The sequence below is a fragment of the Rhinopithecus roxellana genome, chromosome 5 (assembly GCF_007565055.1).
Source record: "Rhinopithecus roxellana isolate Shanxi Qingling chromosome 5, ASM756505v1, whole genome shotgun sequence".
Lineage (NCBI taxonomy): Eukaryota > Metazoa > Chordata > Mammalia > Primates > Cercopithecidae > Rhinopithecus > Rhinopithecus roxellana.
In genome coordinates this window covers 119,066,141-119,089,976 of record NC_044553.1, presented here as the reverse complement: position 1 = coordinate 119,089,976, position 23,836 = coordinate 119,066,141, and the positions used below count along the sequence as shown (strand labels likewise).

The following is a 23,836-nucleotide window of genomic DNA, read 5'->3' as shown; positions in this document are numbered from 1 at the left end:
AGCCACCGTGCCCAGCCGTGCTTCATAAGTATTTGCTAAATGGATGCAAAATCATCAATATAGCCTTAGAAAAACATGGGTTTAAATTATCTCAATGAAATGTGAAATTTCAAAACCCAAATTTTGACATAAAAGATATGTTTCTTTTAAGCTCCCTGTGAATTTGAAAGTAGAAAGTTCAAAACAAACAAAAAAGTGCTAGCTCTTTTCTCCCAATCTGTTTCCTGTTTCTCAAAGGCCTGGAAGAGAAGAGGAATAAACGGAGAAAGGAAAAGAAGCAGAGTGGAAAGTAATCCATAAAAACTGGCCCCTTACAATTGGCAATATTTGATTAAATCATATAGATTATCCAATGGTGTCTATGTTCAATTCCTGATTTTGATAATTGTACTGTGATTAATTAAGAAAATCTTCGTCCATTCAGGCTGCAATAACCAACTACCATGGACTGGGTGGCATCTAAACAACAAAAATTTATTTCTCACAGTTCTGGAAGCTGGGAAGTTCAAAATCAAGACACCAGCAGTGTTGGTATCTGGTGAAGGCCGCTTTCTCATAGATGGCAACTTTTTGCTGTGTCCTTGCAAGGTGGAAGGTGCGAGGCAGCTTTCAGGTGCTCTATTATAAAGACACTAATCCCAAACCACCACCTCCTAATACTATCTCTTTGGGGCTTGGGATTTCAGTGTATGAATTTAGGGGAACACAAGCATTCAGACCAAAGCAAAGAGAATGTCCCTGTTTTTAGGAAGTCCACACTGAAGTATTTAGGAGTAGAAGGGCATCATGTCTGCAACTTAACGCTAAAATAGTTTAGAAAAAAATGTGCTTGGACATGGAGAATGAAAGAGCAAACGTGAAGTGTTAACATCTCTGTGAAAGGCATGTGGGAATTCTGTGTACCATTCTTGCAGCTTTTCTGTAAAGCTGAAGCTATGTCAAAATAAAAAGTTAAAAAAATACTGGCCCAGTTGCAAATGTAGTGGACCTCTCTGGTCTATAAATAATCAGCAAACTGGGCCTTTGAAGTGCTATCTCAGCCCTTTTCTGTGGAGAGGTGGATACCTGTTCTCCTTTTACTTTGCCCCTCTTCTGCTGTCATCCTAGATCATCCTCATCCTATGGCCTCTTGGCCACTCCCCTCTCCACCTCCATGACTTTCTCCTCCACATCACCTCAGCCACTCACCCGCCTGGTCATACCCCAAGCCACCTCCCAAATCACTACTCAGATAGCAACCTCTCAACCATCCAATTAGCCTGCTCAATTATTCCCACCTACCTAGTCTCTAATCTTCACTGTCTCTGACTCCTCATCTTCAATTGCAAGGTTAAATAAACCATGTATGCAATATTTATTTATTTATGTATTTGTTCATTTATTTAATATGGGTTTTTGTTTGTTGTTTGTTTGTTTGTTTTTTTAAACAGTCTCGCTCTCTCACCCAGGCTGGAGTGCAGTGGCGTGATCTCGGCTCACTGCAACCTCCGCCTCCCAGGTTCAAGCGATTCTCCTTCCTCAGCCTCCTGAGTAGCTAGAACTACAGGCGCATGCCACCATGCCCGGCTAATTTTTTGTATTTTTAGTAGAGACGGGGTTTCACTGTGTTAGCCAGGATGGTCTCAATCTCCTGACCTCATGATTTGCCCACCTTAGCCTCTCAAAGTGCCAGGATTACAGGCATGAGCCACTGCGCCCGGCTGTTTTTGTTTGTTTTTTGTTCTGTTTTGAGATGGAGTCTCACTCTGTCACCTAGGCTGGAGTGCAGTGGCACAATCTCTGCTCACTGCAACCTCCGCCTCCCCAGTTGAAGCAATTCACCTGCTTCAGCCTCTCAAGTAGCTGGGATTACACCACGATGCTTGGCTAATTTTTGTATTTTTAGTAGAAATGGAGTTTCACCATGTTGACCAGACTGGGCCCAAACTCCTGACCTTATGATCCACCTGCCTCAACCCCCCAAAGTGCTGGGATTACAGGCGTGAGCCACCATGCCCAGCCTATTCGTTTATTTGTTTTGAGATGGTCTCACTGTTGCCCAGACTGAGTGCAGTGGGGTAATCATGACTCACTGCAGCCTCAGCCTCCCAGGCTTAAACAATCCTTCCACTTCAGCCCCCTGAGTAGCTGGGACTATGGGCACGCACCACCACACCCAGCTAATTTTATTTTTTTGTACAGAAGGGGTCTTGCTATGCTACCCAGGCTGGTCTCAAATGCCTGGACTCAAGCAATCCTACTGCCTCAACCTCCAAAATTGCTGGGATTACAGGCATAAGCAACTGTTCCCACCTTTTGCCCCCTTTTGTCTTTCCTTCCATCCCATTCACTCAGCAAACCCTAACCCTGTGTGAAGCCACCTGTATTCTGTTGTTGGAGCTATACTTCAGCTGCTGGATTGTGCTAGAGAAGTAACGTGTAAGTGGGTGCCCCAGTCTCAAGTGGGCCTTCAGCACTGTCAGATAATCTTCCCCAGTAAGTTTATCCTTCCTTTCTTCATGAAGTTGTACTTGACCTGCCCCAACACCCCCAAGAAAGAGAAAAAAATAAGTGCTGTCAGGTGGAAATTTGTATTAACTCCCCACCGTCAAGTCTCTAAACTCAGTGTCCTCAGCACCAGTTCTTTCCTCCAGCTCCCTATAGCAGTGGAGGCTGTTCCAACTTCCCGGCCGATTCTGTTCCCTCTGCTGGAGGGACAGAGACAGGTGCTTAAGGCTTCCACCTTCTCAGCGAGGACCTTACTACCACTTACCCCTCTCAGACCTTGGTCTTTAACCTCTAACTTTCTACAGCTGTCCTTTCATAAACACATCTCCTTTGGTGGTGAGGAGTTAAAACCAAGTTCCCATCTGAGGGCACCTATTTTTCCCCCCTTGAAGTAGTGAGATCATCTGTGGAGAATAAAGGAGATGGAAAAGTCTCCCCCATCCGTCTAAGCAAAGCTCCCCTTGAGCTCCCCTTGCCTTACAATTACTGCCCTCTTTCTCACCTGCTTTCAGCCAGATTTCTCGAAGTAGTCATCTGTTGTCTTTATCTGTGTTTCTATATCTCCTATTCATCTGCTGTTTTCTTACCTCTGGTAATTCACCAAAACAGCTGTGGCCAAGATCATGGCAGCCTTCTTGGTTTTTTGTTTGTTTGTTTTAGATGTAGTCTCGCTCTGTCACCCGGGCTGGAGTGCAGTGGTGCGATCTCGGCTCACTGTAAACTCTGCCTCCCAGGTTCAAGCAATTCTCCTGCCTCAGCCTCTCGAGTAGCTGGGATTACAGGCGCCCATGGCAGTCGCACTTGGCCCTCCCTTCTGTGACCTCCTGGGTTCAAGCGATCCTTCTGCCTCGGCCTCCTAAGTAGCTGGGACCACAGGTGCAAGCCATGATGTCAAGTTATTTATTTTATTTTTTTAGAGACAGGGTCTCACTATGTTGACCAGGCTGGTCTGAAACTCTTAGGCTGTCAATCCTCCCATCTCACGCCCTGCTAATTTTTGTATTTTTAGTAGAGATGGGGTTTCACCATGTTGACCAGGCTGGTCTCACACTCCTGACCTCAGGTGATCCGCCAGCCTTGGCCTCCCAAAGTGCTGGGATTCCAGACGTCAGCCACCGCGCCCGGCCACCTTCTTGTTTTTAAATCCTGTGGACATGTTTAATCCCATCTTGACCCCCTATAGCACTTGGCACTCCATTATAAGACTCCCTGTCTTATAAAGCAACAGCTCCCAAATACCTGACACAGGGCCTGGCACATAGTAGGTGCTCAACAAATATTATTTTATATTTACATTGAAACAGAATTCTTTGAATTGTGGAATATAGCATCTTAGGGCTCAAAGGACCTGGCCACCGCCTTCATCTTTTCACTCATCTCCTACCCAAACCCTAGGCTCCAACCATACTACATAGTTGCAATTCTCCAAACAAGCCAAACTCCTACTTTTCCATATTTTTTAAATGTGCTGTTTACTGTCTGGTAGTCCTTTTCAGGGACACCTACTCCGTTTCCCCACGTTGTCTTCCTGGTGAATCTCTTGGTCTTTTCTTAGTTTGAAAATCACTTTCTTTACGAAGTCCTTCTTAATTCCCCCCAGCAGAGCTGTCTTCTCCCTCCAAGCTCTTCCTAGATTCTTTCCACAGACCACAGCTATTACAGTGATTCCCAAGCATGTTCAGAGAAACAATTGTTCCAAGGTTGTTCATGAAAGGGTCACACTGGCTCACAAATTTGGGACATGCTGAGTTAAACTGGTTTTTTGTTTGTGTTCTTCAGAGAGGGTCTCACTTTTTCAGCCAGGCTAGAGTGCAGTGGCAAGATGATAGTTCACCCCAGCCTTGACCTCCTGGGCTCAAGCAATCCTTCTGCCTCGGCCTCCTAAGTAGCTGGGACCACAGGTGCAAGCCATGACACCGAGTTATTTATTTTATTTTTTTAGAGACAGGGTCTCACTATGTTGACCAGGCTGGTCTGAAACTCTTAGGCTGTCAGTCCTCCCATCTCAGCCCCACAAAGTGCTGGGATTAAAGGTGTGAGCCATTGTACCCAGCCTAAACTGGTTTTCTAGATTTCTTTGCTGCAGGACTTCTCGGAGCCTTTGCATTGCTTACTTTCATTAATAACTTCCAATATAATTTGTAACATTTCTCAAACTTAATTAACCAAAGAACAACTCCCCATTTTCGTGGAGCATTTTTTTGGCACTACCACATAGATCATTTCAGAACCTTTGTCTTGTTGTAGAACTTGCCCTATTTTATAATTATTTTGTGCAGGCCTCTCCCCTTCTAAACTGTGAGCTGCTTAAGGTAGAGACAGTATTTTGTTTATCTCTGGATGCACAGTGCCTAATATATAATAGCTACTCAATATATGTTGGTTGAAAGAATATGGGAAAGGGAAGGTAAGAGAGGAAGGGAAAGAATGGTGAAATAAGAGAAAGAAGGCCTCTTGAGTCTGGGCATGGTGGCTCACACCTGTAATCCCAGCACTTTGGGAGGCCGAGGTGGGTGGATCACCTGAGGTCAGGAGTTCAAGAGCAGCCTGACCAACATGGTAAAACCCCATCTCTACTAAAAATATAAAAATTAGCGAGGCATGGTGGTGGGTGCCTGTGATCCCAGCTACTTGGGAGGCTGAGGCAGAAGAATCGCTTGAACCCGGGAGGCAGAGGTTGCAGTGAGCCAAGATCGCACCACTGCACTCCAGCCTTGATGAAAGAGCGAGACTCTGTCTCAAAAAAGGAGAAGAAGGAGAAGGAGAAGGAGAAGGAGAAGCCTTCTTGATTTTTACATTTAACATCCCAGAAACCCAGTACTTAGATTCTACCATAAATATTTTATTCTACTTGCTTCATCACATCTATCCATCTATCCATCTATCCATCCCTCACATCAGCCATGGATCCATCTTCACTTTCTTATTACTTGTGTGTATTTGCAAGTTTATTTTTCCTCAGATCGTGGAATCACCTTAATTCTGAAATCCTCTCAGAACAAGCATCCTGATAGACTGTATTGTTCAGCTCCTCCTTGCTCATTCCCAGCACCTCCCACTCTTCCCCTGACACGGGCAGGCCTCTGTGGAATGAGCGGTGTCTCCTAGAGGGAGGGAACTTTTTAGAACATGAAGAGGCTGCCAGCCTCAGGGGTCAGAGACTCTGCTTGCTCGCTCTCATTACCACTGTTTAATTTTAAGGAAAATGCAGAATGTTCCTGGACTTGGGTTTTCCCACTTCTCAAAGGAAAGGTTAAGGCCTAGGATTCCATAAGGTCCTCCCTATCCCAGGATAATTATTACTGACCAAAGAAGGGATTGCATTGACCAAACTCTTGCCCACTGAAACTGCTCCCAGGGAGGGTCAGGTGATGTCACCTTCCCCAGGAGCCAGGGGGCAGGGGTGAAGTCCCTGGGCAGACACCCCTGTGTTGATCTCGCTTCTTGGGGAGGGATAACCTTGTGTGTTGAATGCTGAGAGGGCTTTAGAATGGCTAAGACTCTATTTCTAACCAGCTATGTGGCTTTGGGAAGACCCCTCATTTCCTGGACTCTCAGTATCCTAGTCTGTGAAAAAGGGGATTATACTCTCTCACATCTGGAAGGATTGCCTGAGATAAGGCTGGTAGGGCACAGGCCATGGTACAGAAGGGGGGCACCACAAATGTGAGCCATCCCTGGCTTCAGCCAGGCAGAGGGCAGCAGGCCAGGGAGCCCACGGTTGTCTGCCAGTGTTGCCAGCACAGGTGTCTGGGCCAATGAGTTAAACTGATTGGGAAGTGAGGAGGGAAGCTTAGAGGCACTAGAAGGGCTGTGAGCAGAAGATAATGCTGCAGAAAGCTCTGCTCCCCCAGAATGACCTCATAGCCTGCTAGTATCCCAAAAAGCTCTGTGCAGCCCACTCCTATCAGGGCTGGGCCATTAACTCAAAAGTGTTCCTGGTGCACAGGAACGTTCTTTGTGACGGAGTCTATCACTCAGCATTGACAGAGTCTCTTCTGAGCCCTCATGCTTCCTTCCGACGGGGCAGCCTGGGCTCTCATTCTCATTATCTCCAAGGAGACTTGCACGCTGTGAAGTACCTGGGAAAAAAACCATCATCCCATCTGTATTCGTTTGCTATGGCTGCCATCACAAAGTACCATAGACCTGGTGGCTTAAACAACAGAAATTCATTTTCTCACAGTTCTAGAAGCTGGAAGTCTGAGATCAAGGAGTTGGCAGAATCAGTTTCCTCTGCGACCTTTCTCCTTTCTTTGTAGGTGGCGTTCTCTCCCTGTGTCTTCCCATGGTCTTCCCACTGTAACTGTCTGTGTCCAAATTTCCTCTTCTTATAAGGATACCAACCATATTGAATTAGGGCTCACACTAATGACCTCATTTTAACTTAATTGCCTCTTTAAAAGCACAATCTAGGCCGGGCTCGGTGGCTCAAGCCTGTAATCCCAGCACTTTGGGAGGCCGAGACGGGTGGATCACGAGGTCAGGAGATCGAGACCATCCTGGCGAACACGGTGAAACCTCGTCTCTACTAAAAAAAAAAATAATAATAATACAAAAGCACAATCTGTAAATAACAGTCACATTCGGAAGCCCTGGGGGTTATGGCTTCCACATATGGATTGGGTGGGTGGGGAGTGGACGGATGCAGTTTGGCCCATGTGGCATCTTACAGGTGAAACAACTGAGGCCTAAGGGGGTCAGTGGCTCGTACTGGGCAGGGCCAGACCTAGAATCAGGACAGGAGACCCTCCCTCTCTGCCTTCACTCACATCCCAGCCTCCACTTGCCTGTCCCAGAGAGGAAGAGGATGGTGGGTAAGGGCAGTCATCGGTCTGACTCCCCACCAAACCTTCCAGCTGGTGGAAGTGACAGGTCAGGCAAGCCACTGTGCTGGGCACAGCCAGGAACAGCAGAAGGGCAGACATTCTCTAGGGCAGTGCTTTTCAAACTTTTATATGCATAGGAATTATTATACCTGGTGAACTCCATTAAAATTATTTATTTTTTATTTAAATTTTTTGGGGGCCGGGGTCTCACTGTGTTGCCCAGGCTGGAGTGTAATGGCTGTTCACAGGTACAATCATAGCTTACTACAGCCTTGAATTCCTGGAGTTGAGAAATCCTCCTTCCTCACCCTCCCCATTAGCTGAGACTACAGAGCTGTGCCACCGTTCTGGCTAAAAATTAAGTAATTTTAAGTAATTAAGTTAAAATGAGGTCATTAGGGTGGGCCCTAATCCAATCCAGGCTCTGACTTGGCCTCTCTGGGGAAGGGCCTGAGACTCTCCATTTCCGACAGGCTCCCAGGTAATGCCAATGCTGCTGGTTTCTAGACCACACTGAGCAGTAGCAAGGTTTAGACCAGCACGCTCCATGAGAAATAGATGTTATTCTAAATTTTCTAATATCACATCAAAAAAAGTAAAAACAAACAGGTGGGCCAGGTGCCTTGGCTCAGGCCTGTAATCCCAACACTTTGCGAAGCCAAGGTAGGAGGACAGCTTGAGACCAAGAGTTTGAGTTGGGCAATATAGTGAGACCCCATTTCTACAAAAAATAATTTTAAAAATTACTTGAGGCCGGACGTGGTGGCTCATGCCTGTAATCCCAGCACTTTGGGAGGCTGAGACGGGCGGCTCACTTGAGGTCAGGAGTTCGAGACCAGCCTGGCCAACATGGTAAAACCCTGTCTCTACTAAAAATATATACAAAAATTAGCCAGGCATGGTGGTGCCCACCTGTAGCCCCAGCTACTCGAGAGGCTGAGGCAGGAGAATTGCTTGAACCCAGGAGGTGGAGGCTGCAGTGAGCTGAGATCACATCACTGCACTCCAGCTTGGGCGACAGAGCAAGACTCCATCTTAAAAAAAAAAAAAAATTAGTTAGGCAGGTTAGCGCTTGCTTATAGTCCTAGCTACTCAAGGGGCTGAGGCAGGAGAATTGCCTGAGTCGAGGAGTTGGAGGCTGCAGTGACCTATGATCATACCAGTGTACTCCAGGCTGGGCGACAGAGAGAGAGCCTACCCCTAAAAAAAAGAAACAGGACTAGGCGTGGTGGCTCACATCTGTAATCCCAGTAATTTGGGAGGCCAAGGTGGGATGATCGCTTGAGTCCAGAAGTTTGAGACCAGCCTGGGCAATGGAGTAAGACCTTGTCTTTACAAAAAACAAACAAACAAACAAACAAACAAAAATGGCCGGGCATGGTGGCTCCTGTCTGTAATCCCAGCACTTTGGGAGGCTGAGGCAGGTGGATCACCTGAGGTCAGGAGTTCGAAACCAGCCCAGCCAACATGGTGAAACCCTATCTCTATTAAAAATACACAAAAAAATAGCTGGGTGTGATGGTGGGCACCTATAATCCCAGCTACTCAGGAGGCTGAGGCAGAAGAATTGCTTGAACACGGGAGACAGAGGTTGCAGTGAGCTGAGATTGCGCCACTGCACTTCTCCCTGGGTGACAGAGTGAGATTCTGTCTCAAAAAAAAAAAAAATTTAGTCAAATGTAGTGGTGCACTCCTGTGGTTTCAGCTACTTAGGAGGCTGAGGTAGGAAGATGGCTTGAGCTAGGGAGATCGAGGTTGCAGTGAGCCATAATCATGCCACTGCACTCTAGCCAGGGTGAGAGAACAAAACCCAGTCTCAAAAAAAGAAACAGGCAAAATTAGCTCGTGTGTGTGTATGGGTATCTTTTTTTTTTTTTTTTCAGAGGGAGTCTCACTCCATCACCCAGGCTGGAGCGTAGTTGTGTGATCTCAGCTCACTGCAACCTTCACCTCCGAGGTTCAAGTGATCCTCCTACCTCAGCCTCCTGAATAGATGCGATTACAGGTGCCTGCCACCACACCCAGCTAATTTTTGCTTTTTTTGCAGGGACTAGGTTTCACCATGTTGGCCAGGCTGGTCTCAAACTCCTGACCTCAAGTGATCCTCCCGCCTTGGCCTCCCAAAGTGCTGGGATTACAAACTCTAATATATTTTTAACCCAATATATCACAAACGTGATCATGATAATTTCAGAACATTAAGCCTTATAAAAAGTGTTAATGAGATATTTTACATTATTTTGTTTGTACTAAGTCTTTAGGTACTTTATAGCACATCTCACTTGGGACTCTAAATTCTTATGAGAAATACTTCATCACAAAATTTACAGTTGAAAAAAATAGGATCACACATCTAAGTTGTTCTAAACCTACTTACAAGTTTTCAAAAAACTGAATCCAGTATTAGTTTTTAAATTTACATTTAAGTTAATTAAAATCAAATAAATTTAAAAATGTGAGACTGGGCACAATGACTCACGCCTGTAATCCCAGCACTTTGGGAGGCCAAGTCAGTGTGATCACTTGAACTCAGGAGTTTGAGACTAGCCTGGCCAACATGTGAAACCCCATCTCTACTAAAAATACAAAAATTAGCCAGACATGGTGGTGCACACCTGTAACCCCAGCTCCTTGGGAGGCTGAGGCACAAGAATCACTTGTACCTGGGAGGCAGAGGTTGCAATAAGCTGAGATCGCACCACTGCACTCCAGCCTGGGCGACAGAGTGAGACTCTGTCCCCTGCCAGCCCCCACCAAAAATTTAGTTCTTGGGTCGTATTACCCCATTAAAAAATTTTTTTTTATAGTGAGACCCAATCTCTAGCATTACCCCATTGCAAATGATGAAAAGCTACATGTGGCTAGTGGCTACTGTATAAGACAGCACAGGACTAGACCACCAGGAAGAAGAATGACATAAATGAAGGATCCCCAGCTCCACAGAGGACTTGGGACAGAAACAGCCCAAGACCCAGAGAGCAGCCAGAGTAGGATCCCAGGGAAAGAGCTTTTGGAAACAAACACCTCAAGGTGACTGAAGTGCACCCCAAGATCTAAGCACCAGGCATTGCAGCCTGCTCTGGAGGAAGGGCTCGGCAGGAAATGGGGAGGTGTGAAGAAATCCCAAACCTGTCAAAGTAGGAATGGGTGGAAAAGCAAGAACTATGTCCAGGGAAAATAAAAAAGCACTTCTGGGGTTGGATTCTGGAGAGTGACCTGTGCAGGGGAGCTTGACCTTGTCCTGGGCACCTCTAGGAGGCAAAATTAGGACCAAGGGTGGTCATTACAGGAAGCTGCTTGGGGCTCAAACCAACAATGAGTTTTTAAACAAGGAGAGTCCCCAGTAATGGAAACACGGAGCTTCCTGCCCTTGGAATCCTAGACGGAAAATGTTCTACAGGAATCACCTCCTCCTCATCCAGTGGAATAGCAAAACAGAGGCTGGGCAGGTACCTGTTGAGAGGCTGCAGAGGGGCTTCTTCCTGTATAAAGGGTTGAATAATACGTTCCCTCCAGTTAGGTGCCTACTGATTCTGTATTCGGAGTAATCGACCTTTCCAGAGGACTTATTAAGTGTCAGGCAGCTAAACCCCTGAAATAAGCACTTTACTGCCATTTCATCCACACTAAAGTCATGAGCCTGGTCCTCTAGTTTTCTCCACTTCTTAGAGGAGAAGACTGAGCCACTGAGTTTTGAAGTCACGTCTCACGGCCAGAAGATGCTCCAGCGAGGCTTTACAAGTGGGCAGTCTGGTTCCGAGGCATGCCATTCGCTGCACCACACTGCCCAGAAGGAGGCTCAGCCTGTCTTGTCCTCTCCCTGCTTGGCCTTAACCAGCCACATTTCCCAACTGATCCCACTCACTGCAGAGGTGAAAACTACCATGCCAGGTCCTGCTGACTGGGAGAGGGGTGGGCAATAGGCTTGGATTTGCCGGAGCTTCCACTGTAGATGTAATCACATGTACAATTTCCCTTCACCTCTTGTTACCCTGGGGCGGAGGGAGGAGGGGTGCTCTCTCAGCAACCCCACCCTGGGATCTTGAGGAGAAAGAGGGCAGGGAAAAGAGGGAATGGGACTGGCCCAGATCCCAGCCCCACGACCGGGCTTCCACATGGCTGAGCAGGAACTCCAGAGCAGCAGCACACAAAAGAGGGCTTTGATGCGCCACCAGCCAGGCCCAGGCCTCTCCCCTCTCCCATCTCTCTCCGGGTCTTCCTTTGCCCCACTCTGGGCCTCCTGTGAGCCCGATTTAACGGAAACTGTGGGCGGTGAGAAGTTCCTCATGACACACTAATCCCAACCTGCTGACTGGACCACGCCTCCAGCAGAGGCAACCTCTAGAGCTCCAGGACATTCAGGTACCAGGTGGCCCCAAGGAGGAGCCGCCGACCTGGCAGGTAAGTCAATACCTGGGGCCTGCCTGGGCCAGGGAGCCCAGGACTGGGGTGAGGACTCAGGGGAGCAGGGAGACCACATCCCAAGCTGCCTGTAAAACTGAAACCACCTGGCCATTCTCCAGGTTGAGCCAGACCAATCTGATGGCAGATTTAGCAAATAAAAATACGGGACACCCAGTTAAATGTGAATTTCAGATGAACAGCAAATACATTTTCAGTATTAAAAAAGTTCACATGTAGGCCAGGTGCAGTGGCTCACATCTGTAATCCCAGCACTTTGGGAGGCCAAAGCAGGCAGAACACCTGAGGTCAGGAGTTCAAGACCAGCCTGGCCAACATAGAGAAACCCTGTCTCTACTAAAAATACAAAAAATTAGCTGGGCATGGTGGTGGGCAACTGTAGTTCCAGCTACTCAGGAGGCTAAGGCAGGAGAATCGCTTGAACCTGGGAGGCAGAGGTTACAGTGAGCTGAGATCGCACCATTGCACTCCAGCCTGGGCAACAAGAGCGAAACTCTATCTCAGAAAAACAAACAAACAAACAAACAAACAACAACAACAAAAAGTTCACATTTAACTGGGCATTCTGTATTTTCATTGGCAACCTGAGATGGCAGGGAACAGCATTGGCATGGTGCAAGGGATAGGCATTTTTTCATTGTGTACAGCTTGTAAATCAGTATTTTTAAAACTCAAAGTTAACAGCTTGGGCATATTTAGAAAAGAGTTGCTGGACAGACTTGAACCCTGTATTCCTAAGATCTAGGATCTCATTCTGATGGTCTGCACAACTGGCTGGGGGTGTCTAGTCACTGTCCCTCTTGTCTGGGCTCCCCAGGGCCTCTCCATTTCCATTCCTGTTCCAGCAAAACCCAACTGATAGCACAGTAGCATTTCAGTCTGTCTATCTCTGTGCCCACCTATCTGGACGTCCATCAGCCAGAAAGATGGCTTAGATTTAGTTCCTGTGGGTGGATTATGGCCCCCAGAACTTCCCTGTGCTTGCTGGGGCTGTGGAGTGGAAGGAGCAGGAAATGGGGGACCCTCAGATACTCTTTGGGGGTCCTCCAAGTCTCTTTGTGCAAGTTAGGGTAATGATCAATATGGAGCTAAGAAAGAGAAGGGGAACTATGTTTTAGAACAGGACACTGTGCCAGGAGCATTGCAGAAATTATATGGTTTTCATGACAGTTCTTTTTGGTAGGTACTTTATTATCCTCAGTTTGCCGATGAGGAAACTGAGACCCAGAAAGGTTAAATAACTTGCTAGAATCACACAAGTCGTAACTGACAAAGCCTGATTCAAACCCAGGTCTCCCTAACCTTTAAGGTTTCTATGATGCCAGCTCTCCTAGGGAGTTTGTCTGCAGATGTCTTGGCTCTAGGTGTCAAAAAAAGACTTGGTGTCAGGTGGGCATAGGTTCAAGTCCCAGCTCTGTCCCTTACCAATTGTGACTCGCTGATTGAACTGACCATGGAACCTGGTCACAGGTAGGAGCAGGATGGTGAAAGGTTCCTGAAGGCACTTAGGCAGGACATTTAGGCAGGAGAGAAAACCTGGAAACAGAAGAGCTGTCTCCAAAAATACCTACTGGGGAAGCAGGTTGTCATGTGGGCCATGAATGGGATCTGTTCTGGTAATCAAGCATTACTTATGTGTCCATTTAACTACATCTCATAACTCTTCCATCCTACTTTACAGGGAACAACCAAGACTGAGGTTAAATCACACAGCCTGCAAGTGGAAGAGAAGAACTTGAATCCAGGTCCGACTTTTGCGCCACAGCAGGCTGCCTCTTGGTGCTGACAGGAAGTCACAACTTGGGTCTGAGTCCTGATCCCTGGCTATTTTTTGGCTGTGTTACCTTGGACAAGTCACTTATTCCCCCTCCTCTGTTTCCTCCTATGTAAAATGGGAATAATAATGCTGACCCTGGGTCTGAGAGAGTGGATTTGAAAGTACTTAGTGCATCACAAAGCACAGAACACACTTCCAGTTTCATGGTTATGTACTTACGTAACTGGTCATCACCCACCTTGAGAACGAATGCATTGGGGAAAGGGCCATCCACTAGGCTGTGAAGTTTCTGAGGGACCCCTTTGGCCTGGAGAAGGATGGCCACAGAGAGAGGAGAGATTGCCTTATCCTGCAGTGATCGTGTCATTGAGAATAGAGCCAGATTCTTTTTTTCCTGGCAGGGCCAACTTGTTGTAACATCTGAGGACTGAGCTATTCGTGTCTGTGCCTTGTCCAAACAGTGTTTCCCAAAGTGTAGCCCAAGACCCATCTCCCTCCGAGCCACCAGGAAGTGCTTTAAATTGCAGGTTCCTAGGCCCCAGCCTGCACCTTCAGAGTCAGAATCGTGGAAGTTGGGGCCCAGGCACCTGCATTTCTAACAAATGCCTTGGGTGATTCTGATGCAATTGAAAGTTTGAGATCCACTGTTCTGAGACAATAACAAAATGGTTTTTCTAACCCCTTGCAGCCCTGACTTCCTGAAGGGGCCGACTGGAGAGGCCAGGACAGAGAAAGCAGATCCCTTCTTTTTCCAAGGACTCTGTGTCTTCCAGAGGCAATATGTCAGAAGGGGTAAGTACCGTGTCCTCCAGGGCTCCCCTCCACCCACCTTCCTTCTCTTCCCTCTCCCTCCCTCCTCACTTCTCTATCTTCTGTTCTGCCCAGGAATATAGGCACACACTCATATAACCTCGGTGTGGGTCCTGACCCCCACAAGAGGAGGAGGCTTAACAATGACCTTGGGAAAAAAAATTAAATGTCTGAACAGGCCCATTCCCATAGCTGGCTTAGGCTGATGGAGTTGGCTGTTCCTGTTTTTCCTTTCTTTGCCCAGGTGGGCACGTTCCGCATGGTACCTGAAGAGGAACAGGAGCTCCGTGCCCAACTGGAGCAGCTCACAACCAAGGACCATGGACCTGTCTTTGGCCCGTGCAGCCAGCTGCCCCGCCACACCTTGCAGAAGGTGAGGTGGCTGACAGTGCGGGGAGGAGCAGCCTAGGGAGGCAACATGAGGGGAACATGACCGCATTCTCTGTTCTGTGAAAGGGTCTAGCCCTGGCACTCCAGATCATCCTGGACCTGATAGACTGGCCTGTTCTAGGGTCCTTCCTGGTGGTCACGGCTATGGCAGCAACTGGGTTGACCAGACACTCAGCCAGTCTAGCCCAACCCAAGACTACAGCCCAGAGCCTCGGAACTAGGGCCCTCTAAACTAGACTCAATATGAGGAGCATTGGTTTGGAAATGGCCCCAGGGAACAAGCATCCAAATGCTGCCCCTGCTAGACAGGCAAGAGACGTGAGTTCCAGAACCAGACCTACTTTCAGCTTGCTGTGTGACCTTGAGCAGATTGCTTTCCATCTCTGGGTCTTGCCCTCTGTACCTGTGAAAGACGGTTGGTGGACTAGCTCAGAGATGATCAGACTGTGCTCTGTGGAGGCTGACAGAGCTGTCTTAGGGCTGCTGGGGAGGATGAGAAGTGGCCGAACTGAGCCTGGGCTCCCAGCTTCCATCTCTGCTTCCTTGGGCATCTCAAGGGAAACGTGCTATTAGCTCCTTCACACTTGACTCCCCCTCCTTTCCCTTCCCTCCAGAGAGCTGTCTGAGGTGCATGGAGGAGTTCTCCTGACCCAGCAGAGGGGAGGAATGTGAGGCTCTGGGCAGGAGGCAGGCTGCCATCTGCTGGAGAGCTGAGTTTTTGAAAAAATCAGAACCAAGCCTGAGAGGCAGCAGAGTGAAGTGATGAAAAGAGGAGTCCCAGCTCCACTCCTTTCTCTCTGGGTGACCTTGAGCAAGAATATCTTCACCTTTATGAGCCTCAGTCTGCTCATCTGAGAGATGGGGATAAGAACACCAACCATGATGGTCTGTGGCAGATTGAAAAACACAATGCATTTAAGGGACTTAGGTTGCTGGGCAAAGGCTCAGTTAGTGTAGGCAGTCATTTTTAGAAACATTTAGACTGTTGGCCATATTCTGCAAATATCCAGGATGAACAGTTTGACCGAATTCTCTCCACACACAACAATCTCAGATGTTGCCAGTACAGTTGCTGCCCCTGGGGCAGAAGAGCAAGGGCTGCGGCTGCAGACCTCTGGGCCCCCTCAGCTTTGGCAGGAGACTCATCACCTGCGTGTCCTACCCCTCACCCGCACCTAAGTCTAACTTCATGCACACCCCACCCTGATCCAGGCCAAGGATGAGCTGAATGAGAGAGAGGAGACCCGGGAGGAGGCAGTGCGAGAGCTGCAGGAGATGGTGCAGGCGCAGGCGGCCTCGGGGGAGGAGCTGGCCGTGGCCGTGGCGGAGAGGATGCAAGAGAAGGACAGCGGCTTCTTCCTGCGCTTCATCCGCGCGCGAAAGTTCAACGTGGGCCGTGCCTATGAGCTGCTCAGAGGTGAGGCCCGTGCTGAAGGGACGGCTCTGAGAGGACGGGAGGCCATGAGGATGGTATCCACTCTCACCCAGGCACTGAAAAGGCCCGCTTCCATACCGTGGGCAAGTCTGTTTCTCTGAGCCGCCATATCCTTACTTGTAAAGTGGGTCAGCTCTGACAATGAACGAACGAATGAATGAATGAATGAAGTGTGTCAGGAGCAGATTCCTAGAGGTCTGAGTCCTTCCAACTCTCTCTCAGTCTTGGGATTCAATGAGTAAAACTTGGGTACCCCATTTGGTTGACGAGGGGAGGAGTTTCCCCTCCAGAACCCCACCATGAGAACCTAAGCTTTGGCTCTCGAATGCTGCAGGAAGGTGGATAGTGCCTCGCTGAAGGCAGTTACCTAAGCCCTACGTGCAGTGGAACTGAAGATGGTGTCAGACCTGGGAATGAGCCCCGGGGACAGAACTGCCCAGGCACTGCTGGCTGGATGAAGACAGGATGCCTCAAGAAATCATCGGCGGGGTGCGGTGGCTCATGCCTGTAATCCCAACACTTTGGGAGGCCGAGGTGGGCAGATCATCTGAGGTCGGGAGTTCGAGACCAGCCTGACCAACATGGAGAAACCCCATCTCTACTAAAAATACAAAACTAGCCAGGCGTGGTGGTGCATGCCTGTAATCTCAGCTACTTGGGAGGCTGAGGCAGGAGAATCGCTTGAACCTGGGAGGCAGAGGCTGCGGTGAGCTGAGATCATGCCATTGCACTCCAGCCTGGGCAACAAGAACAAAACTCCATTTCAAAAAAAAAAAAAAAAGGGGGGGTCCCTCAAGAAATCAAATCTTAGGCACTGGTGGAGGGAAATGGGGTCTGAGCGGACCCTCTGCAGGCTAATGATTTTCCTTTTCTTACTTCTTCCTTCTCCAAATGGTAATTCAGGGCCATGCTGTGCCAAGAACTGTTTTAGGCCAAGGGATGCAGTGGAGACAAAACAGACAAGAGTTCCGTGCCCTGGTGGGACTTACATTCTAATGGTGGAAACGATACATCCGATAAATAAAGTAAAATTATATAGGGTTAAATAATGGTAAGGAATAAGGAAAGAAATTAAGGAGGTGGATATAAAGTCTTGAGGGGTTGAAGTTTTAGATAAAGTGGCCAAGGAAGTCCCAGTGCAAAGGGAATTTCTGAAGAAAAACCCAAAGGAAATGAGATATCTGTGGGGAAGAGCAGCCGGGGCAGAGGGAACAGCAAAGACAAAGGCCAGGGGGTGGGAGGTGCCCAGAGTATTCCAGAGCAGTGAGTGAGTTGATGTGGCAGTCTCTTGGCAGATGTGCCCAGCTCCTCGAGGGGCTCAAGTTTGGTGGTGCGGGCCACAGAAGTGGGGAACTGCTCAGGATGGGTAAGGATGGAGTTTGTGGACTGTAAAGGTGCTGCTGAAATCAGGAAGGGCTCTGTGTCCTGCTTGGGGTTTGGATTCTCCTTGGGAGCTTCTCCCCAGCCCTGTGCACACCTCACCACTCAGCTTATCCTGTGCCCTGTGCCTTGTCCCCATGGGGAAGAAAATAACAAGTAATGCTTATCCTCATATTTAGGACTATGCTTCATGTTTGCAGAAGCTTATGATGATGTTTACACCTTGAATCATTTGATTGCCACAACAATTTGGTGAGATAGGCCACTATCTAGACTATCTAGAATAGATAGGCCAATATCGAGATCCCGTTTTTTGGAGAGGCAACATGGGGCTCAGATAGGTTGAGTAGCCAGCTCAGTCACACATAGGACATATGTGGAAGAGCCAGGCAGGAGGCCAGGTCTCTGAGTCCCACTAGGTGGGATGGGGTAGGGCTGGGATGGCTCCCTGAGGGGTTTCCTCTGCTCTCCTTCCTCCAGGCTATGTGAATTTCCGGCTGCAGTACCCTGAGCTCTTTGACAGCCTATCCCCAGAGGCTGTCCGCTGTACCATTGAAGCTGGCTACCCTGGTGTCCTCTCTAGTCGGGACAAGTATGGCCGAGTGGTCATGCTCTTCAACATTGAGAACTGGCAAAGTCAAGAAATCACCTTTGATGAGGTTAGTGGGGGCTTGCCTGGCTCCCACCCCATGGGTTGGGTTCCCTCCCTCAACCCTGGCCTCTACTGGGCCCTCATTTCTGGTTCCCCAGGAGGCAAGGTCTGTAGAGGGGGAAAGGTGGGCAGCCACCTGCCACCAAGCCCTTTCCAGGCAGGGAGAGAAGTCCTAGGATGTGCCAGGGCAGCTGGAAAACCCAGCAGCTTTGCAGGTGGGGCTTGATGGTCAAGAATACGTGGCTCTTCCTGGGTATCCCAGCCAAGTGCCAAGCAGGGGTAACAGCTGTGTGCCACAAGCTGGGGGCTGCCCTGCCAAATGCTAAAAGCCGAGAGCAACAGCGAGAACAGGAATTAGTGGACTATAGGCTGGAAGAGATTCTGGAAAGCACAGGTTCCAGTCTATTTAGGAGCCCGAGTTCTTTGTGCTTATATATGTACACAATTTTGCTTGTCTGAGCCGTTAAGGGGGCTGCCCCAAGTGGGGGAATTAGGGTTTGTCTTGGGAGAGCTTCAGCATGTGCCACTGAGCCTGAAAAATATTCCTTTAATTTAAAAAAAAAACTGCTACAAACTTATTTTATTTATTTTTGAGATGGAGTCTCGCTGTAGTCACCCAGACTGGAGTGCAGTGGCATGATCTTAGCTCACTGCAACCTCCTCCTCCTGGGTTCAAGCGATTCTCACGCCTCAGCCTTCCAAGTAGCTGGGATTACAGGCACACGCCACCATGCCCCGCTAATGTTTGTATTTTCAGTAGAGACGTGGTTTCACCATGTTGACCAGGCTGGTCTCGAACTCTTGAGCTCAAGTGATCTGCCCACCTCGGCCTCCCAAAGTACTGGGATTACAGGCATGAGACACAGCACCTGGCCCAAACTAATTTTAGATAATGCTATCTAGTTGTGCCAACACAATTTATTAAAAAGTCCATCTTTTTTCAATGACTTGAAATGCCATCTTTATCATATTTTATATTTTCATATGTACTTGGTCTCTTTCTGGACTTTCTATTCTGTTCCATTGGCCTCTTTATCTGTTCACACTCCAATATCATACTGTTTTGATGATAGGGATTTTGTGGCATGTTTGATCTGTTAGGGCTAGTTTTGTCCTTACTGCTCTGCTTTTTGGGGGGCTTTTCTAGCTACTTCTACATGTTCATTTTCCCCATGATCTATGATTTAGAATTAATTTGTCTAGCTTTAGGAGAAATATTAGGAGTATGTTTTTGGGGATAATATTAAACATAAATAATGAGCTTGGGGAGAACTGGCTTCTTTCAGAATGTCACATTCTTGGCCAGTTGTCCTATCCACAAACGTGAGATGTCTTGTTTTATTCAAGTCAACTTTCAAGTTTTCAGGAGTGTTTTAAAGGTTTCTTCATAAGCTATGATTGTGCCATTGCACTTCAGCTGGGGGGACAGAGAGAGACTCTGTTTCTGAAAAATAAAAATTTTTAAATTTTTTCCTCACAATGTCCTGCACAGTTCTCATTAAATTTGTCTTAGGTATTAATTTTGTTTTCATTGCTAAAAATGGGGCTCCTTCTTCCATTATATCTTCTAGTTGGTTATTGTTTGTATAAATGAAGGTTATTGTTTTTGTTTTTTAATTGTATATCCCCCTATTTTACTGAACTCTTTTAAAATTTATGTTAGTTTTATAATGGATTCTCTGGGGTTTTCTAAGTATACTATAATACTATCTGTAAGTAGAGAAGATAGTTTTTCTTTTTCCTTTCCACTTCTCATGCCCCTGATTTTTTTTTTTTTTTTAAACAAATTGATGGCATTGGTTAGTACGTTCAACATAGAATTAAATGGTGGCAGAGATGGTGAAATCCTTATCTAATTCCTGATCTTAGTAAGGATGCCTGTAGTGTTTTCCCATTAAATAAGACACAGGCTGTAGAGCTGAAGCACACACCTGAGTATCTGTGTGTATTACGAAAGAGACTTAAATACATATTTTTTCTTATTACATAAGTGATATCTACTCATTTTAGAAAATACAAAAAATTGGCTGGGCACAGTGGCTCATGCCTGTAATCCCAGCACTTTGGGAGGCTGAGGCAGGTGGATCACCTGAGGTCAGGAGTTCGAGACCAGCCTGGCCCACATGGTGAAACCCTGTCTCTGCTAAAAATATAAAAATTAGCCAGACGTGGTGGCAGGCGCTAGTAATCCCAGCTACTCAGGAGACTGAGGCAGGGGAATCGTTTGAACCCATGAGGCGGAGGTTGTAGTGAGCCGGGATGGCACCACTACACTCTAGCCTGGGCAACACAGCAAGACTCCACCTCAAAAAAAAAAAAATTACAAACAAATTTAAAATCATTTGCAATTCTACTACCCAGAGAGCTCTACCATTGACATCCTTTCAATCTTTTTATACGTGTATGCACACACATATACACACACACATGCACACACATTTTTCTTTTTTTTGAAACAGTTTTGACACAGGTTGGAGTGCAGTGGCGTGATCTCGGCTCACTGCAACCTCTGCCTCCCAAGTTCAAGTGATTCTCCTGCCTCAGCCTCCCAAAGTAGCTGGGATTACAGGTGCCTGCCACCACGCTTGGCTAATTTTTTTGTATTTTTAGTTGAGACAGGGTTTCACCATGTTGGCCAGGCTGGTCTTGAATTCTTGACCTCAGATGATCCACCCCCCTTGGCCTCCCAAAGTGCTAGGATTACAGGCGTGAGCCACCATGCCCAGCTCACACATTTTTCTTATAATAATGGTATTATATTCTACAATAATATATCATGCACATTTTCCTGTATTATTAGTCTTCTATATTGTTTTTAATTGTTCCAGAGCATTCCATGGCATAAATGTACCATAATCTCACCAGTTCCCATTGTTGGACATTTAGGTTGTCTCCAATGTTCCCACTATTGTTAAGAGTACTGGGATAAACCTTCTGGCCTCTAACCATGGATGTGACATTCAAGCTTATTTTCTTGGTATACATTCGCAGAAGTGGAATGTCTGAGATCAAAGCCTGCAGCAATGAAGAATGAAGAATGTACCAATTAGCTCTCCCCTCAGGACCTCAAGCCTTAATTATTGTTGCGGGTTAGGCCTTACAGCCTGTTCTCTCTGTGCCCAAGATCTTGCAGGCATATTGCTTCATCCTGGAGAAGCTGCTGGAGAATGAGGAAACTCAAATTAATGGATTCTGCATCATTGAGAACTTCAAAGGCTTTACCATGCAGCAGGCTGCTAGTCTCCGGACTTCAGATCTCAGGAAGATGGTGGACATGCTCCAGGTGAGGCTTAGAGCTCTGTCGCACAGGAGCCTCCCACATCTGGGGAGGCTGAGAGGCTGGGCCTCCTTTCATGGTGCTTGCAGGGACCTGAGAATTTAGACCATCTCATGCCATAAAGAGCAGTGCCAGTCACAGTCCTAACCACAAGCACTTGCATAGTGATTGACAGTTTGCCAAGTATTCACTTTCATTTTTCCATTGACTCCTTGAGAGCATTCTTTCCCTCCTTCCCTGCTTCATTTTTCAAACCTGGAAACGAAGGCTCAGAGATTTAAGTGACATCTCAAGGTCACACAGCAATCAAGTGGCAGAGGCCAGACTTGAACCTGCATCTTCTGACCTGTAATCCCATGTTGTCTGTCCACATATGTCGCACTGCCTCTCTTTGAATGTGGATTCACCCTGAGAAAGAGATATCACTAGCCCTCTGATAATTCATTCTTATATATGCTGACATGTCAGGAGTCCTTTCTTAGAGCCATCTTGGATCTGCTCCGTGTATTTGGGAAAGGAGGGGTGGGAGGTGGAAGTCGTGGGAGGGGCTGATGGACAATGACGGATGTTAAGAGTGTTCCTGTGGTTTGTAATAGTTTGCAGTCCCTTCGGCAGGCAAGTGGGTTTGAAAACACTCACCAAAAGGCCAAGAAAGGCTACTTTCATTTCTTGACCTAATTCCTGGTTTTATTTGCATCAGCAGGGAGAGGGTTGGGTCATATGAATCTTGGGGCTTCCTCCCTGCAGTCTGGGCCACAGTAAAGCCAGGGATCCCTAGTTGCTGGCCTGGAAATAGGACCTTCAGTGGGCTCTTCTCCAGGGCAGCCCTGTGATGTTGGACAAGTCTGTTCTATGCCATGAGGAGAGGCAGCAGGGAATGAGTGGGAGCCTCAGAGGTCATCAGGGCCATGGGGAATGGGATGTCTCTCTGTCACTGCAGGATTCCTTCCCAGCCCGGTTCAAAGCCATCCACTTCATCCACCAGCCATGGTACTTCACCACGACCTACAATGTGGTCAAGCCCTTCTTGAAGAGCAAGCTGCTTGAGAGGGTGAGTACATGGGCCGCCCAGACAATGAGACAAGAGGGCCGAGGGTGGGGCCCCATCTGAGCCCTCCTCACACTCTACCATGGTCCTGAGCTACGTGGATCCCACTGACACCCAATATGGAGACCTGCGGAGAGGGATGTCGCCAGGCAAAGATTGCACATGATGGGGCTTTGTCCTCCTGCCCCTTTCCTTCCTCAACCCTCCTCCTTAGGGCACCTCCTCCAACTCAGCTCTCTCTCTCCCTTGCTTCCCTGCAGGTCTTTGTCCACGGAGATGACCTCTCTGGTTTCTACCAGGAGATTGATGAGAACATCCTGCCCTCTGACTTTGGGGGCACGCTGCCCAAGTATGATGGCAAAGCTGTTGCTGAGCAGCTCTTTGGCCCCCGGGCCCAAGCTGAGAACACAGCCTTCTGAAAACATCTCCTGCCAGCTGAACTGTAGTTAGAATGCCTGGGCCTCTCCTCAACTGTCCTGGACCCAAAGCTAGGAAAGGGCTGCTTGAGATGACTGTGGTCCCCCCTTAGACTCCCTAAGCCTGAGTGACCTCAGATGTCACCCTGTTCTCAAGGTGGGGAATGGGGAATAAAGGAGGGGGAATTCCCTTGAACAAGAAGAACTGGGGGTAGTTATATTTCCAGCCGCCCTTGAAGCTTTAAGACAGTGATTTTTGTGTGAGATTGTATTTCAAAGACTCTAATTCGTTTTCTCAATCATTTCCTTTGTAACAGAGTTTTACGACTTAAGAGTCTGTGAAAACAGGCAAGGAGCCTGGGTTAAAATATCCCCCTACTCCTAGCAAAAATGCAATAAAAGAAGATAAAAGAGGGAGGACATATGTTCAAATGATTTGGCAAACACAGCAGTCCTGGTGGCCTCTAGGCAGGCTAGGGGTTTTCCACACAGAATTCCAGGGTGGAAGAGGCCTGGAAGTGGCTTCATTCAGGGGTGGCCTGCTCCCCTTGGTGAGGTACAGTCTGACTTGTGTGGGATGGTCAGGAACTTGGACCTCTTTCCAGGGTGGCAGTCACGTTCCCTCCATCTGTCTGGGAGAGGGGGTCTCTCCAACAAACGCTGTCTCCTCCTCCTTGCCTGGATGGACGGATCTACTTAGATTCATAGGTGGCATCTTCTCTGAGCTCACTCAGTCCTCAAGTTACAGAGTAAAGCTCTCTTTTTGTCTTCACTCTCAGGCACGTTACAGTGATGAACTTACACTTTCCACATCTGCGTGGTTTTTTTTTTTGTTTTTTTTTTTGAGACAGGGTCTCACTTGTCACCCAGGCTGGAGTGCAGTGGTGCTATCATAGTTCACTGCAACCTCAAA

At 47.7% G+C, this 23,836-nt stretch overlaps 1 protein-coding gene across 1 annotated transcript; it reads left to right on the top strand.

Annotated features, from left to right (window-relative positions):
• The first annotated feature begins 11,478 nt into the window (after window positions 1–11,478).
• Window positions 11,479–23,343, top strand: RLBP1 (retinaldehyde binding protein 1). Its single transcript, XM_010378643.2, has 9 exons — window positions 11,479–11,717; window positions 13,420–13,542; window positions 14,204–14,307; window positions 14,570–14,698; window positions 15,928–16,132; window positions 18,011–18,189; window positions 21,307–21,465; window positions 22,400–22,510; window positions 22,768–23,343. The coding sequence occupies exons 3-9, from the start codon at window positions 14,296–14,298 to the stop codon at window positions 22,924–22,926; spliced, it is 954 nt and encodes a 317-aa protein (XP_010376945.2). The 5' UTR covers window positions 11,479–11,717; window positions 13,420–13,542; window positions 14,204–14,295; the 3' UTR covers window positions 22,927–23,343.
• The last annotated feature ends 493 nt before the right edge of the window (window positions 23,344–23,836 follow it).

Excerpts from the sequence above, each read along its gene's own strand:
- RLBP1 (XM_010378643.2), top strand. Across the intron at positions 14,699-15,927 it reads CCCGCCACACCTTGCAGAAG|GCCAAGGATGAGCTGAATGA; the intron begins GTGAGGTGGCTG and ends ACCCTGATCCAG. Across the intron at positions 18,190-21,306 it reads AAGAAATCACCTTTGATGAG|ATCTTGCAGGCATATTGCTT; the intron begins GTTAGTGGGGGC and ends TCTGTGCCCAAG.